Source organism: Jaculus jaculus, chromosome 7, assembly GCF_020740685.1.
Source record: "Jaculus jaculus isolate mJacJac1 chromosome 7, mJacJac1.mat.Y.cur, whole genome shotgun sequence".
NCBI lineage: Eukaryota > Metazoa > Chordata > Mammalia > Rodentia > Dipodidae > Jaculus > Jaculus jaculus.
This window is the reverse complement of record NC_059108.1, coordinates 46,747,822-46,766,441: the sequence shown is the minus strand read 5'-3', so window position 1 is coordinate 46,766,441 and position 18,620 is coordinate 46,747,822. Positions and strand designations below refer to the sequence as shown.

The 18,620-nt window shown below is 33.7% G+C and overlaps 1 protein-coding gene across 5 annotated transcripts in view; it reads left to right on the top strand.

Annotated features, from left to right (window-relative positions):
* Grik2 (glutamate ionotropic receptor kainate type subunit 2) overlaps positions 1-18,620 on the top strand; it is a 744,982-nt gene that overhangs the window by 514,772 nt on the left and 211,590 nt on the right. For 4 of the 5 annotated variants that reach the window (XM_004660601.2, XM_045155007.1, XM_045155010.1 and 1 more), the window contains one exon: positions 16,879-17,102. In XM_004660601.2, coding sequence (XP_004660658.1) covers positions 16,879-17,102 — 224 coding nt within the window. The remainder of the gene's footprint in view (positions 1-16,878; positions 17,103-18,620) is intronic. The other variant, XM_045155009.1, reaches the window with a different exon arrangement.

Below are 18,620 nucleotides of genomic sequence, written 5' to 3'. Positions count from 1 at the left end.
ATGCAGTAATGTGCCATAGCTGCCTGTGTTTGAGCTAGATGGGACACTGAGGTACCAAGCACTGAAGTAGGCCATACTCTGGCTGGGAACACTGGGACCCAGAAGCAGTCTGCACTCCCCCGCCACAGGACAATGGCATATGGCCAGAGTGGCAGACAGTGGATGGCACCTGATCTGGTGCAATCGGGAGACACAGTCTGAGCTTGTGTGGCAGTTGCTGTGGGACTGGGCTCACTGAGTGGGTGGAGCAGTCTAAACTTCCACACACAGGAATTGATCTGTGCACAGCTGTGATGTGGATATGGGGAGGGGTGGGCTATCTGCTCCTCAGGGAATGAGGGATTTCCTGTTATTGCCAGGAGCTGCTAAGCTTGCAGTGGCAGGAGCAGTAAGTGAGCGAGTGTGTGGAGCAACCTAAGCTTACGTGGAGGGATTGATCATCGTGCAGCTGCAGTGGCAGCAAACACAGCATCTATTTTGGGGGAGGGTTGGGCTACCCAGCCATGAGGGGATGGCAATTCCCTGTTTTCCCCCTTCTGTGCCCTCCTACTGACAATCTATTGGAGATTTCTCTCCCCTAAGAGCCCCAGTGAACCCTTAATGTCTTGCCTTTCTTTCCCTGGGATTTGCAGCGCAGCTAGGCTGTGGCCATCTTGGCCAGAAGTTCTCAAATAGTATTATTCATATGTCAAATTAGCTCATTTACAGGTAGGAAATAACTTCTCATTTTCATTGTATAAAGACATCTATGATGAAATATTTACCATTTGAGATCATTTTTATAAAATTCACTGGCCAATAAATACTTTTAAGATGAGATTATTTTTGTATTTCAAGTTTTGCTAAAGTTTTAAAATACAAACACTTGAACATTTGCCAGTCTTGAAAAACAGAATGGTGAAAAAATTATTTGTTTTATAAAACAAGTATAAACTGAAAATTCTATAATGCTTTTGTGCTTGTTGTAAAATTTATTTTTTGATTACTGGTGAGAGAAACAGTCTATTATTTAACGCATACTGAATGTCACCTTTTAATGTTTAGTTTGTTCATCCACCTTCAAATCATTCATTAAATAAAAGCATGTGATTTGGGTCTCATTTAAAATTCTGAATTCATTCCACACCCTACACCAATCTATGGCAACAAATACTTGAAGTTTTAATGCATTTATATACAACTTTCCCTTTCCTGAAGAAGACAACTTGGAAAGAAATTGATTTTCATATTTAAATAAAAGTTCTGTGATGTTTTAAAGTCATCACAGGCATTTAAAATTTTAAAAAGTACATAAAATTTTAAAGGTCTACTGTAAGTACATTGATGATGTTTTTTGAAATCCTTTGTTTGTAACAAATTATGTAGCTTACTTTTGCTATGCAGCCTTGTATATCCTTAAAGTTGTGATACTCTCCCCAGCCTCTCAAGTGTTAGGAAAGCTGTTGTTAGCATGACTAGTTTAATGTAAATATTTTTAATTGAGTTTACATATTTTTACACTTTGTTGTTTTTTGGTTTTTTTTTTCTTTCCCTCAAGGTAGATTTAAATAGAAAGCTTTTGAATATGGAAACAAACTATTCAAATGCTTAGAAAAGGATATTAGGATAGTCAGGTTATATACATAGTTATCACAAACCTGTAATTCTTATTTGTACTACAATAAATCTAGATTCATAGACATTATATGACTGGAAATAATAATCATTTGTTGAATGTCTATTCTGAGAGAGAGACTGCAACTATACTACTACTAATCTCTCAAATATAATGGCTGCATTTTAATTAGAGGTAGGACACAGTAACTTCAATTTTTCTTTTAATACTTATGTGGGAAATTACTTTGCTTCCTTCCATGAAGTTCTACTTGTGGTTATGTTTAGAAATATTTAAGTATTTTTGCTTTTTGGTTGGTTTATTGTTTTTATAATATGAAAAGCAAATCTAGGCCTTGTAGGTCAGGCAAATATTCTATCAGAGAATCATAGTCTTAAATACATAAATGTTCATTAAATAAATTTAAAATCTGTTTTCAGTTTTTTTCCATGATGTTTTCACAAGATTTGTTTGTTTGTCTGTTTGTTTTTTGAGGAAAAGTCTTACTCTAGCCCAGGCTGACCTGGAATTTACTATGGAGTCTCAGGGTGGCCTCAAACTCACAGAAATCCTCCTGCCTCTGCCTCCCAAGTGCTGGGATTAAAAGCATATGCCACCACACCCGGCAAGATTTTTAAATAAACTATTTTGCTAATAGTAATCTTTTGATGAATTTGTATGTATTGGAATATTATAACAAAAATAAAATCCAAGGCTCATCTTATTTTGTACTTATATCAAAATATTAAAAATATTCTATTATTTATTTACTTGCCAGTAGGGCAGAAGAGAGAGAGAGAGAAGAAGGAGGAGGAGAATGAGGAGGAAAAGAGTGAGCATGCCAGGACCTCCAGTCACTGCAAACAAATTTCAGAAATATGTACTGCTTTGTGTATCTGATTTAATGTGGGTACTAGGGAACTGAACCTATGTCACTAGGCTTTGCAGGTGAGTGCCTTGAACACTGAGCCATCTCTCAAACCCATACCATAAATTTTGAATAAATATTTCTCATAGATAAATTATTAAGTGTCTGGGATTTCCGGAATTATAGTATCTAAATGTCTTTAATAAAATATATTAGACATAAATGTTTTTTGGGGGCAAATACACAAAGCAAATCACTCATGTGACATTCTAGACTTGAGACTCCTATACAAGCAAGCACAGAGCCAGTGCTCTGTGAGAAAATCTTCATATAATTTTTTCCTAGACAAGAGCAAGTACGTAGTCAGTCCATCCCTTGTTGTAGAACATGTAAACCTTTCATTAACATATCCAGGAAAGACTTCCTTCACAAAGCTTTTCCAAAGCTTCTTAAAAGAACAAAGATAAACAAATAGAATGGAATTTGGCTACAGAGGGAATTTGACAAATAAAATACATAAAGCCTTATGTGAAAATGAAAATAGAAATATAAAATAAGGGAAAGAGGAAGCTGCCCCCCCCAAAAAAAAAATTCCACAAAACAAGGATTATTTGAAACAAAAATAAAATGCTTGCACTTCATCCAGGGAGTGAATTTACAGTGTCACTGTGAAAGTAGTGAGCTAGAAAATATATTTCTCTGTGGAATAGATAACATTGGCCTGTTAATAAATAATAAACACTGATTGGCATCTGTTATTACCTGAGAACTAGAATAAGTGTGACTGAAAACAAATGTGGCATTTTTAAGACAGCATTTTTTTAAGGCCATATCTAAACAGAAACAAAATGAGGAATACTTCTAAAAAAAAGCTACATTTTTTTGTAAGAGGAAATGATGGAAATATTATTCTTAACAGAAAAATATAATTTCTGGGTTAGAATGATGGCTTAGCAGTTAAGGCATTTGCCTGCAAAGCCAAAGGACTCAGGTTTGATTCCCTAGGACCCATGTTAGCCAGATGCACAAGGAGACGCATGTGTCTAAGTTTGTATGCAGTAGCTGGAGGCCCTGATGTGCCCATTCTCTTGCTCTCCCTCTTTCTCTGTCAAGAAATATTTTAAAAATATTTCTTTGTTAAGTGAGAATGGATTTTTATTATGCATGAAAATATGTTAAGTTTTTTCCAAAATATATTCAAATAATGAAAATGATAAAATATTAAAATAAGACATTCTATATGATATTCTAATATAGAAGTATAAATCAGTATTATTAATTAAGCAATTTTTTTTGGTCAATCAACTTTTCAGTACTGAAGACATAAAGATATATATAAAGCCTCTCTCTATTATCACATCTACATACATATGTCTTTATTATTGCATTTACCATATTTTGAGTATTATTCCAAACTTTGTTTGAGAAACTGTTGGACTCATCTAATCCTGTTTAGGAAGAAATTAGTCAAGGAAGTTGATGTTCTTAAATTGTAATAAAGTGACAGATGCTTGAGAGAAATCACTATTTTTAGTGCTTAGTTAATTTCAGCAAATAATTCTACTTGAGTGATATGACTTAACATATTTCACATATTTGAAGCAATGATCTACAATTCAATCAAGTAAATTTATTGAAGAACAAATCAATTTAAAACAAATGCTGTGTGATTCAAAAACATTAAAGATTAATTGCATAATTTTTACATCAAGTTTCAATGTTGCTTTTTAAATAAGAAGAAAAGTATTCTATTATCAATTTGATATACTCTTCATTGAGCTGCCACCATGAATTAAACTACTGTATTAGACTTTGCTTCTTAGCTAATATCATATCTGTATATCCATAATTTCTAGATGACTCCTTAGTGAATTTCATGTTTTCCTGGCTCTTGTAGGCACACATTTGGATGATGTTGTAGTCAACATGGTGGAGTTTATTTAATACATATTTAATTATGATGATTTTATATATTTAAAAAGTATTTTCAAACAGATCATTGGTAGGGTAGAGCAGAGAAATAATGAGAATTTATTGCTATAAATTAATTTTTGCTTATGTGATAATATTTTATTTAACATTAGTTGACATAAAACTACTGCTTATACTTTTTTATATTTTCTCATCCATTGAAATGATTTTAATACCTTAAATACAATAAATCATCTTCATTTAAATATTTTATTTCCGTAGAAATATCTTCAAGGTCTTTTCTCAGCAAACATATGTACTTGGGTTGAGTAGGAACCAGAACTCTAAAAGTTTTCATGGTCTTTTATGTTTATTGGTTGACAAGTCTTGGCTATTGCATGAAGACTATTGTTTTTCCATTCAGGCCGATTTGGCTAACTTCACTTAGAAAACTACTTATACATACACAGATGCATCAAAAATTTTTCTGAACCATCATAGTCCAGCTGTTTTGAAGTCTCAGTGTCTTGAGTGGATAATTAAGTCACCATTGTTATATAATAGATAAAAGAGTTACATTACAAAAGACATAATATGCCCAATTTAGAAATTTAACAATGATTATCAAATATTTCTCGAGCAGATGATAGCAGATATGTCCAACAGTATATGACATTGACAATGTGAGAGCATGTATCACAGAAAACACAAACGTACAGAGATATAACAGTTTTGTACTTCAGTCCTCCTTAAGCTACTCACAAAAGTCAGAATAGATACTATTACATTGGTGTATTTATAATGAGATTTAATTGGTTTATACACAATGATCATGATGACCCTCAGTGTAGATGTAGAATAGGAACATGGTATGGGATAACTAGAGGTTTGTCAATATGAAAGTAGCAGAAATTCATTGACATGGTAAGATAGTACATCACTTTTATTGATGAAGAGCTTATCTTTACAATATCATTTTATATTGGCCATTTCTAGAACATGTTATAAATAGTGAACATAATCAAAGCCTTTTAACAATTTCAATCCTGCATGGATGCCTTTGTGACAGTTTTGTTCCCTGCATTACATTCAGTTCAGGGATATGAAAGTCCTCTCTACCATGTTTCTTAGTTGCAAACATTTGTTTAGGAACCATATGCATTTATTCTTCCCTCTTTCATTGGTTCTAATTAATAGTCACCCAGTGACTTATCTCCAATTCTCATCCCCTTCAAGAGTCTTAGACATTACACTGTACTTTATCTCCTCTACCTTGCTTCTTTCTTTTATTTACTATGAGCATCATCAGATATATATATATATATATATATATATATATATATATATATTTTAATTTTTATTTATTTATTTATTAGAGAGCGACAGACACAGAGAGAAAGACAGATAGAGGGAAAGAGAGAGAATGGGTGCGCCAGGGCTTCCAGCCTCTGCAAACGAACTCCAGATGCGTGCTCCCCCTTGTGCATCTGGCTAACGTGGGACCTGGGGAACCGAGCCTTGAACCGGGGTCCTTAGGCTTCACAGGCAAGCGCTTAACCGCCATCTCTCCAGCCCCAGATATATTTGATTTTCTTCCCTGCACTCAGTATTATAGAGACTAAGCAATTGTTAACATCTATTTTCAACTGGCATTTCCATAGTTATTAAGTTATACAGATAATAGCTGCTTTGTTAGCTCAGATTTACGAACTGAGGAAAGGTTTAAGATAAGCATGTTTTCACGGACTATGCAGAGCCAGGCATGGACATGATATAACAGGAGTCTCAACCTGGATCTAAGCCTTAGCTGAGGAGGTTCCCAATGTTTGTGTAGGGCTACTGAACTAGTTAAACATAAAAGACTGGTTTTTAAATTGTGATATAATTTTCAGTGTGAGTAAAACAGGAACCACACCTTGTTTTCAAGCATCATCCTAGCTGATAGGTGCATGTAGAAGCTAATTTGCATATGGGAATCAGTGTAGAAAAGACAAAAGATAAAAGCTGAGTAAATAAGCCCCTTGTTCTGTAAGATGGTGCATTTTCTATGCATTGCTACAGTGTACTGAACAGCTAAGCATCCTATTATTAGTAAAAACAAAAATGCATTTCCTCTCATTTTGCTAGGCAGATACACTTTTGCTCAAACAAAACAAATATCTCCAAGATGTTACATTACATCTGATATTTTTAAAGTGAATATTTTTCTTTATTGTATTGATGAGAGATTAGTAATGTATATATAAATAATATTTTATGAGAATTTTATTTCTATTATCTAAACTTGATTTTTTTCATGACAAAATTTTGAGTAAAGAATTTTCTTTTGTCTTGCTATTTTTGTCCATTAATTTAAAGTAATAAACTTCATTTTTAATTATTATTTTTGTGACTTTTATGGAACTTTTAATAAGCAAAGGCAAAAATGTACAAATTACTATGTTATATTTCCTTTATATTTTAGTTATTTATTAGAAGAAAGAGAGAGAGAGAGAGAGAGAGAGAGAGAGAGAGAGAGAGAGAGAGAGAGAGGGAGGGAGAATGGGCACACTAGGCTAACCTACTCCAGATGGATGGGCCACTTTGTGCATCCGGATTTATGTGGGTACTGGCCAGTCAAACTTTGGTTGTTAGGTTTTGCAGCCAAGCGCCTTAACTGCTGAGTCATCTCTCTAGCCCAATATTTTATTTTTCTAAAAAACAAGAAAAAGACCTTAAAATTTAAACTGTTCAAAACCTCTATTATTATTTTGGTTTTAAACTGAATCACTCATAATATTACAAATCACCCATTAATATTTAGTGTAATCACTATTGCTTTTGCCTGATCATATTACAGACCTTTTATAGTTCCTTTACTTTCCTTTATTCTCAAATCCCTCATGTAGCATAGACTTCCTTTTTGATGTCTCATATTCTTCTAGAAACATACAGACACACAGACATAAGATGCATGGACATTTCAAACGGGTCAACATTATAAATATCAATGTAATTTGAAGTGAAGTCTAATAAAATTTGAGAATATCTGATAAATCAATTACAAAAAACAGAGGAATTTTTTTTAAATTTATGTAAGCATGTGACATTGTGTTGACTTATAAGACTACCACCTCCATTTTTGTAGTTAAAAATAAAGTACCAAATATTTAGTATTTTCAAATGTGTACATTTTTTCCATAATGATAGCAAGAAATTTGCAAAAGCTTTTCTTTCATTGGGATCTACATTTGTAGATTAAAATATAATCCAGAATAATGCAATATTCCTTTATTTTAGATGAAAATTGTGGTGATTATTCCTTCCTGACAATTTATAAGCTTCCATAGTACCCCAGAGTTCATCAATGATAAAAATCAGGCTGAGTGATTGCAGCATTATTTTCTACAAAACCAACCAACAAACCAAACATAACACTCAAATACATACACACACACACACCTCATCACTGAAACCCTGCTCAGGACCTTCATAATGGTGTGAGGGCTCAAGACCTGTCACCTTGCTTAAGACCTAGAAGAGTTCAAGGACAGCTTATCAATTTGTAGTGAGAATTAATGTGCAGCACTCATTACCCTGCTGAGGCCCTTTGGTAAAGTGGTCAATTTCTGTGCTGTCTGAAAGGTTGAGCAGTTGTAATCCCTGGATGACTGCCAGCAATGGTCCCAGTAACAAAATGTCCAGTGTCCTTCTGTTTTCAAATCAATCTGTCATTGTGTAAAGAAGTTTTGGAATTATGATGGCTTTTATTGCCAACCAGTGTTTTCAGGTCATTCTAGCACCCAAGTTGACATTATATTATTTCTATGTGTGAATTATTATAGTCAGACTCATTTTCATATATTTATTTGCTTAAATTATTTTGCAAGGGCTCAGATTCAATTAGCTAACTACAATGGAATATGTAATGTGCATGCAAATAATCTTCCTAATGTTCTGATATCCATTCATATTGTTCCTGTACAATCATGGTGCATTTAGTCTACAAACAATTAAAGTCAGATATTATAACTATACACACAGATATGTAAGTTTTTATGCATTTATCTGCACATGGAGAAATTCAGCACACACGTATATTTATATATATATATATATATATATATATATATATATATATATATATATACAAAAATACATTTTAAGAAAATAAAAAATATTTGAGAACAAATCAGGTATCTAACTAGACAAAATTCACTGTTGTCAAGAGCAATGTTTAAATACCAATATGAATTTGAATTATTTGATGAAAATTGCATATATCTGTATTTATTTTTCTCATTGAAATCTATTCTTCATTTCGTTATTACTTACTACGTTTTCACTGTATGTTGAAAGATAACCAGATTACCAAATATATTTTGGTTATAAAAAGGCTTTATCATTTTAGCTTTTGTGATGGCTTTGGATTGATTCTGATTTCCAGGTCCATTTCTCAATGTATTTATTTATTATTTGTTTATTTATTTTAGAAATGTAATCTTAAATAATTTATTAAAGTACCTGGAGAATCACCTGTCACCTCTATAAAGGGCCTGGGTGAAAGCATATATTGCATACTAAATACAAAAAAAAAAAAAAACCAGGTATGAAGTAGATGGGTTATGAGGATTTCTCAATTGCTAAATTGCTTGAGATTAGCATGAGGATATGAGTGTTATCTCTAGAACTTATATTTAGAAAAACAAAAAGAGAGTGTGGTGGTACACTTGTCATTTTTAGTACTGCAGAGTTAGACACAGTTGGATTCTCTGGGGCTCTCTGGCCAGCCAGTAAATACTTGGTGGGTTCCTGGTCAGTGAGAGACCTTGTCTCAATTACAAAGGAGGACAGTATCTGAGGAACGACACCCAAAGTTGTACTCTGGCCTCAACATCCACATATGTGCACCCTCACATACACATATCCCCCTTAAGTATGAAGTTATTGGAATAATGCCAAGTATATTGCAAGTGGTCAAAGTAAGCTGTCATTAGTGTGTGTCTCTTGTAGAAATGCTAGCAAAATCTCCGGAATGGGTAAAAACATAAATGTAGACATCCAGTTCCTTTTCCCACTTATCACACTTTGTATGGAAATGAGGACAGTTCTGAATATAGAATACATGCTAAAGACAGGTTTACTATTTTATCCTTGGCTGAATACAAATGAAGATGAAAATAAAGAAATTACAAAAGATTGATGTCAAATACAACTCATAAAAAATCTTATTATGTTTGAAAATTTTAGTGGGAAGCAATGAGATATTGCAAAATATACTTTGCAAATTTATTATCAGTGGAATTTCTAAAGATTCCAAGCTCTCAGATTTGTTAGACTCGATGCATGTTTTTTTAAATTCCAGACTACACTGATCTGTGTTGGCTTGGTTATGACACAATTTACCACTTCTTCCCTTTCTTATAACTGACTCATTATCCTGCCTGAATTCCTGTGGCCTTCCATCATTAATAAACTCATTTTATCCGTGAACTCTCCCTGGATTGTTTTCTGTCCTGTCTGGATTCTCTTCTGTTGAACATGCTCACCCAGACCAGGTCAGTACTGGCTGCTCTGTCCGTTGTAATTTGTTTTACATTGATCCTATCCTTCATGAGGCCTTGATTAAGCAGAATTTGCTAGTCATATCTACTCTTCTAAGATCATGAGTCTTAGTAACTTTTACCCTCTGAGGTTGTCATTGCCACACTAAACCATGTTCCCTCAGTCTAATGGAACCATGTGTCTTTGCTTCTGAGAAGCTAAGTAGTTACTTTGTGAATTTCACTTTGTCTCTTACAGGATCTTCCCAGAAATGGAAACATTCTGCTGCTGCAGACATTCCAAAATCACATTATTGTGTCTAACTTCAAAGGCAGAATGAATTGCAACCTTCTGCTCAGAAAGTGACTAGAGTTGTTCTGCCTGTGTTTGATGCTTTGCTATATCCCCCTTATACTCTGATTCTCTAGACACCAAGATATCCACTCTTTGAGGCTCCTTTCTCTGTATCCATCATTTCTTCCTTTTTAAAAATATTATCACCTACACACTTCCTGATTGCAATTACTCATGCACTCTTAATTTTGGTAACTGACTCATAGTCTTCTTTTGAAGACAATTTCATTATTCTTGGTGAACTCAGAGTCCTTATAGAAGAATCATCCATCATTCCGAACACTGAGCTTCCTGAATTCATTTCTAGGCAACTCTTAACTGCTTACTCCTACAATCACATCATAATCACTACAATAACATATAAGTTATTAATACAGATTTTAAACTCCTTTGGGCTTATTCATTTAGTTGACTCTGTTGTTCTTGTTTTGGATTTCATCAAACCCATAAATTTATTGGTTGACTTTGTTATATATAGTATTTATCCAAATCCAACTTTGATGGTTTATTGTCACGAAGACTTTCAATACTAAATTCTTTTTTTTTTTTTTTTTTTTTTTTTTTACTGTGGCTTCACAGCAGTTAACTTCCTAGAAAACTGATCCTGTAATATGTCATTCATTATCTTTTTTTTTTGTTGTTTACTATATGTGATTTATGAGTAAAGTAGGATGGATAAACATCTACTGGGAAGAATAGCACTGCTGTGAATTATAGCCAGCCATTGTAGATGGCTTGCTTACTCAACACTCCACCCACCTCATTCTCAAGTATGTTCTTTTCTACTCCTGTAATCCTCCAGTTCCTCTTTTACTTGTGATTTAAATGGTAATCTTGTACTTTAAAGAGAATAGAAACTGTGCCATAGGAATGTCCTTCCTCAGCCTTCCACTACCAAGTGCACACTTGTGGCCTGCTTAACTCCCACTCTTCCCTTCTTGTATAATGAGGTATTGTCTATCTTCTGTGGATGGGTCACCTTGAACCACAAATACTTTACTTTCATATGTAAAGAGATAAGCTTTTCCAATTCATGCATTAAAATTAAGTTGCTGACTTAATAGAACTGTGACAAGGTAAAGCATAGTAGTATCTTTTGAGCTATGGTCTCCACATAACTTCAGTATAGGAATAAAGGTCCATAAACTAGATGTGGAGAATCTAATTAGCATGCAGACCTCAGGCCATTTGCCTCACATCCGCTGTGCTGAGCAATTATCAGTGACCTAGATATTTATTCTGCATATTGCAAAGCTATAGGCTAGAAGAAATAGGTCCATCTTTGGGCATCTGAACACAGCAACAAATTATGGTACTGATTAAGTAGTTTTGGTCAGCATTGAGTTCAGAATGCATGTTAAACGGTCATATTGGTTTCCTTGCTCAAAGCTTGTCTCAAATATTCCATTAATTTCCTATATACTCACTCCATTGATTTTTTCTTCTAAATCACTTGGGTCTGATACCTTCTCTGGTGATTTCTGGCTTCAAGGATTCTTTCACAAGCATTGGGAGAAATCTTATTGAAAAGTCTCTGCATCCTTATTCTGCTTAGCCTACCAATATGCACTGATTAATAGATTCTGTCATGTAATTCACAATTGAAAAAATATAGAAACTTTTTTCACTTTAATATGGGACCATAGCAATGTGAACATTTGAAATGAAAGAATATGTTATAATTGATTGCTTAAGCATGGATATTTAATATTTTATAGTTTGCATAGCTTCAGGTCTTATTTTTGTATTTACACAGAAGGACAACCAGGTTGATTATTAGTCTCTCTATTCCTAGAAAAACTATATTAACATATCAGAAAGATATGAAGTAGTAACCTTCTAATATTGCTGCAAACATTTTACAAAACATGATACTTAATTAATTTGATTTCAGAGATTCCATTTGAACTATTCAATTTAAAATATATTTATGAAAGGAAGCTTAATTATCTTTGTCCTCAAAAATATAAAGAACATTGGCTGTATTTCAGAAAATAAAATAAAACAAATAGTACTTTGATTGTTTACTCATTGTATGTTTATACATTTACTTATTTTAAGAAAAAAATGTTTCTGTACTAAAGTCAATCAACAAGCTTAGGCCAAATAAAATTTCTCAATTTCTCTCTATCTCTCTTTCTCTCTCCCCCTTCTCTCTGTATATATATGTGTATGTTCATATGTAGTTATATACAGATTATAATACTATCATTATTTTGCTTGACTTCAATTTTTTCTATATTTTTGTTCCTTTTATTTTGATAATTTAATACTTGCATATAATGCATTTTTATCATATCCACTCCTTCATTAGACATGAATTCCCGTTTCCACTCCTACAAAACCCCTTCCTCTCCCACCAATCCCCTTTCTACATTCTTTTATTTACTCTTTGTCTCCCTCTCCCCTCCCTCTCTTTTATCCTCTCTCTTCCTTCCTTCTTTCCTTCCTTCCTTCCTTCCTTCCTTCCTTCCTTCCTTCCTTCCTTCCTTCCTTCCTTCCTTCCTTCCTTCCTTCCTTCCTTTCTTTCTTTCTTTCTTTCTTTCTTTCTTTCTTTCATTTTTCACTGAAATGAATTAGGGCATTTGTAAAAGTTGATGAATTGAGGAGACTGGAAAGATGGCTTAGCAGGTAAAGCACTTGTTTCTGAAGCCTAAGGATCCAGGAAGGGTATATGGCAAAGAGGAAGCAAGTGGTAAAAGGAATAAAGACAATTGGTTCAATGGGATTCTGACCCTGAATTCTTTGCCAGGGCAGGGAGATGTAAATGGTTTCCTTCTACTAAGCACATGGTACATAGTAATTACTAAATTTGAGTTTGCTAATATAGTTTGTTTTTAAAACAAGAATATTTGCTTTTTTAATGCACAATTATTTTATTGTTCTGAGGAGTCAGAACTGAATCTTTTCCCATGAAATCATATTCAACTATACTGAACAGATAAAATACTCTTAGATTATGAAGATTTACTACTTGGCTTTGACCTTTTTCTCTAGTTGTTGAGATCTTAATAACATGATAATTAATGGGAAATGTCATAACTTTTATTATTAACATCTTTTTAAAACAATATTTGGCTTGGATCTTATAAAATGTTATTTGTTATTTTATAAAGGTAAGTTTATGCTTATTGCTCAAAATAGTGCTGACAATTCATTGATTAAGTTAATTTTAAAATGTAGTTATTGTGTAACAAAGGTTGTTTGGATAGTTGAAGTTGGTTGTGATGGTACACACCTTTAATCCTAGACTCAGGAGGAGAGGCAGGAGGATTGCTGGCAGTCCAATTTGGGACTAAAGAGTGATCCATATCAGGCTGGGCTAGAGTGAGGCCCTACCTCAAAAAACCAAAATATGAATAAATTAATTAAATAAATATACTTGGGTAATGGATATTTGAACAATCTTGTTAGTTTAACTACTAAGGGAAACTATGAAGTTCAAACTTATCAACATAATCACTGGAATAATAAAGGTAGATGTGACAAAAATAATCTGATATAAAATGACATAGAATTTAATTTTTAGAGAGATAGGGTTATTGGGAAAATGTGAAGGACATGGTGCTTCTAACTACCAAAGCCCAGTTCAGGAAGCATTTCCTTTGTTACTAAGAGCTCCTGTTAGTGTATACCTCTGGTTTAATTCAGGACCACCTTTGCTACATTTATTATTAGGTAAGGCCTATAGCTTATTTTAGAGTTTATTTTTGTTTTATACAACTGTATTACATTTGGGTAATCCATTTTAACATGTATCAACAACTACAAATTCTATACTTATGGATGTGTTTTAATTCTGAAAAGTTGTTCAGCACACTAGGAGTGTCTGCGCCCTGCTGTCTCATCACTCCCTCTGCTCCCCATAAGACATTGTAAAACATGTAGTATTTGTAAACTTCTATAATTTTGACTTTTACGGGTTGTCATGCAGTTGGAATCCAATAGTATATAGCGTGTTCTGACTAGCTCATTTTGCTAATTAATACGTGATTTCATATTGTCCATGTCTGTTTATTGCTTGATAGCTTATTTCTTTTTAAAACTGAATATGATAATATAATAATAATATAAATGAAACAAATCCTGTTTATCCTTTTAAATAATATCACTGCCTACTTATATCTTGTTTTAAGTGAATACAATTGAAACATATTCTATATATTTTTCCCTTGCAATTTTGGAATCAAATACTAAGTAAATTTGAAGTATTGCACACATGTAGTCAATTCTATTAATATGTGTGTATATAACAACTTTTTGCAGTAATATAGTATAGTATTATATGATATTTAGATTGCTATCTACATGAATTACATCTTGTGGAAGCAGTGCATAATTTAATCAGCAAGATTGAGTAATTCTGTCATTCATATATACTTAAAATCATCATGCTACTCCATATATATAGTCTTATTTACAAATATAAAAATTACCACCTTAATTGATATTTCTTTATTCACATGTTCTATATGTGATAAAGTTGGCTTTTCATGTGCCTATGGAAGTACCAAAATGAAGTGGTATAATAGTGCAGTATGCTGTATTTTTAGCCCCCAGAACGGAAGCATGTTAGTATATCTTGCTGCCCATAATTCTTTTCAATATTTTATTTATTTGAGGGAGAGAGAGAGAAATAATGGGAGTGCCTGGGTCCCTAGCCACTGCAAACAAACTCCAGATGCATGAGCCACCTTGTACATTTGGCTTTATGTGGATCCTGAGGAATTGAACCTGTGTCCTTTGGTGTTACAGGCAAGCACTTTAACCACTAAACAATCTCTCTAGTCCCTGCCCATTCTTTTTAACCACAGGCCCTGTTGCATAAATTATCACTGTATTTCTGTGGCCAGGTTACTTACCTTTTTAGACTTTTTATCTTTTTATTTCTGTACTGTGTCCTCTTGTATAAAATAAAGGTAAAGGTAACTACAGGTTGTAATCTAGTAATTTCTGGTCTTGCTTCTATACACATCTCCTTTCCATATCTCCAACTCTTTTCATGATTGCATGAGTGTGTAACTTATATTTCCTTTTCTGGTTTCTAAGTTGCACAGCATAGAGAAGCCCTAGGTATAGATTACAGCTACTCCATGACAATAAGCACATTTTCACTTTCACAAGATTCCTTTTCCCATTTCTGAGAAAGAGAAGAGTAGGAATGTGAGGGATTGAGTCCAGGCCAAACAATGTTTGTTTTACAAAAAATCATATTTAACAATTGAGCAATCTCCTCAGCCCCTCAAAAAACCTTTAAAAACATTTTTTTTCCCTATGCTTAGTTTTACAGATATGTTTTTCTCTCTTCACAGCTAGTCTCAAAGACAGCAAGGTCTGTGCATATGCCCTATGTTCCACATGACACCACACTCATGAGCATATGTGGAGAGTAATATTGCACACAAACAACACTTACGAGAAGGTTGTATTCTTAGTCCTTCAGCAACGCCTATCACAAGGAGAAAAAGCAGACTAAATTGTATTTTTGTAATTTTGTCTGTAGCTTTATAAAATGAACATGTTTAAATCTCTGAAAGCATTATGTGTTTATAAATAAAATCAATGAATACAGCAACATGGCTTTTCATCAGAGATGGCTTTTATTTTAAAATATTATAATTATTTCTTGTGATATATTAGAGCATAAATTCACACCATGCAAATGATTGTAACATAATGAGTTAAAAGCTTCAGTAAATTAACATATTTCAGCTACTGCCAAAAAAATAGCAACTTTGTGAGAATTGAAAAATTCACTTTTTATTGAGGTTTAGGTGAACTGGAAGAGATTTTCAGTAAATAATATAAAATAAATGTCAGGGTTAGAATCAGAACTCAAGGTAGTAAACAGTATTATATTAAAAGATAATTTTAAGGAGTCATTAACTATGTAAAGACCAAGAGGTTGTGCAATACTCATCTGTGTTTTGTAGCAGAACAATGTTCCCTAATTCTTCTCAGGTAAGTAGTTTGATGTGCTTATTGCTGTACCTTTACATTGACAAATACACACACACACACACACACACACACACACACACACATTGTTGGCCTTAAATTAATTTTTTTAAAGTTACTGTAAAAGCAATGACAAAAAAATGTCCATTATATGAAATTTTCATTCGCTAGATGACAACAGGTTTTTTTCTTCATGCTTTAAAATTTCTGTTTTGTTTGTATTTATTCATTTGAGAGAGAGAGAGAGCTGAGACAGAAAGATAAAGGGTGCACCAGGCCCTGAAGCCACTGAAAATAACTCCAGATGCATGAGCCACCATGTGCATCTGGCTGACATGGGTACTAGGCAATCAAACTTGGGTCCTCAGGCTTCACAGGCAAGTGCCTGAAGTGCTGAGCCATCTCTCCAGCCCAGTTTCTTCAGTTTTTCATCCCATGGAATTTTTATTCTTTCTATCTCTGCTTATGTTAAATACCGATTTACTAAGTGGGAAGCCCACAGAAATGTGCTGTATCAAGAACCATGTGCTCTGCTTTAGAGTAAAGAAGGATGGCAACATAAACATAATCACTACAGAAATGATTCTCACATGTAAATTCTTTGTTCATTATTGTTTCATTGTGACTTACAACCAACTTTTTTTTTTTTTTTTCACATTTCTTTCTACAGAAAGCTGACCTTGCAGTTGCTCCACTGGCTATTACCTACGTCCGAGAGAAGGTCATCGACTTTTCCAAGCCCTTTATGACACTTGGAATAAGTATTTTGTACCGCAAGCCCAATGGTACAAACCCAGGCGTCTTCTCCTTCCTGAACCCTCTGTCCCCTGACATCTGGATGTATGTTCTGCTGGCTTACTTGGGTGTCAGTTGTGTGCTCTTTGTCATAGCCAGGTAACATCTTGCTTTGGTGATTGTTTTGGCAATTGTTACCGCCTTTTTCTAACTAATAATTGTCAAAAGTCACAATCAATTTTACTTTATTTTCTTTATTTCCCACGTGGTGCTTAGGATAATGAACTTTTAAGAGCCACATTTACTTATTGCCATGCTGTTGTTTGCATTTTGGGGAAGAACGTATACTGGTTGTGTCACTAAGCTATGTGCTGAGGGGTTTATTCCTCTACAGAGTCTAAAGCAGCCCAAATTGATTTAATAAAAAGTAATTTCTTCATTTTGACAATTTCTTTAAACCTAAAAGTACATTTTGCTAAATTCAATTAAAAATAAAATTTTTATTTGTAAAAGCAGTAGTAAAATTTAAGGAGGGATTCCCTTTTTTTAAGGGCCAAGGTAAATTTCAATTAAATTAAATTTAAATAGTTAAATATACACAGATTGCCATAATTAGCCACACAAATTTGTTAGTTTTGCAGAGTAACTATTTTGCTAACAAAATTCCCTATTTTTGTTTGAATAAAAAATATTTTTGAGGTTATACAATTATAACATTAAGTAGCTAGCTGGGAAATTGATAGTTTGGTGGTTTTATAATGGATTTAAAAAACTAGATTATTTTCCTATCCTATTGTTATTGGAGGTGAAAATTTATGACCATTTTCACTTAGGCTTACCTCACCTGCAAACATAGTGTGATAGTCATTTCTGCACAATGTAGAATATTTTTGCCTTAATTAAGTTTAAGACTTATGCCTGATGACTCAGCATTTTATTGTTCTGATAGCATCATACTTATTTTATTTGAATTTTTTTTATTTTTTTTAAGTTTTTATTTTTTTGAGAGCGACAGACACAGAGAGAAAGACAGATAGAGGGAGAGAGAAAGAATGGACTCACCAGGGCTTCCAGCCTCTGCAAACGAACTCCAGACGTGTGCGCCCCCTTGTGCATCTGGCTAACGTGGGACCTGGGGAACCAAGCCTTGAAGCGGGGTCCTTAGGCTTCACAGGCAAGCGCTTAACCGCTAAGCCATCTCTCCAGCCCATTTTATTTGAATTTTTAATTATATCATCTATCAAATGATAACTTCTGATTCTAAACTGAAGTAGAATTGTACATACAAATTAAGTATACCATTATGTTTTATAAATTTCATTATAAAATTCTCTTTATTTTTTTTTTGTTCATTTTTATTTATTTATTTGAGAGTGACAGACAGAGAGAGGAAGAGGCAGGTAGAGAAAGAGAGAGAGAATGGGCTTGCCAGGGCCTCCAGCTACTGTAAATGAATTCCAGATGCATGTGCCCCCTTGTGCATCTGGCTAACGTGGGTCCTGGAGAATCAAGCCTTGAACCAGGGTCCTTAGGCTTCACAGGCAAGTGCTTAACCGCTAAGCTACCTCTCTAGCCCATAAAATTCTCTTGATAAACTTATCATTATGGATATTTGTCCTTCCTTGTACTTCATTGCTTTTTGATGAAGTCATGTATTTTTATATCACTAAAGTCATG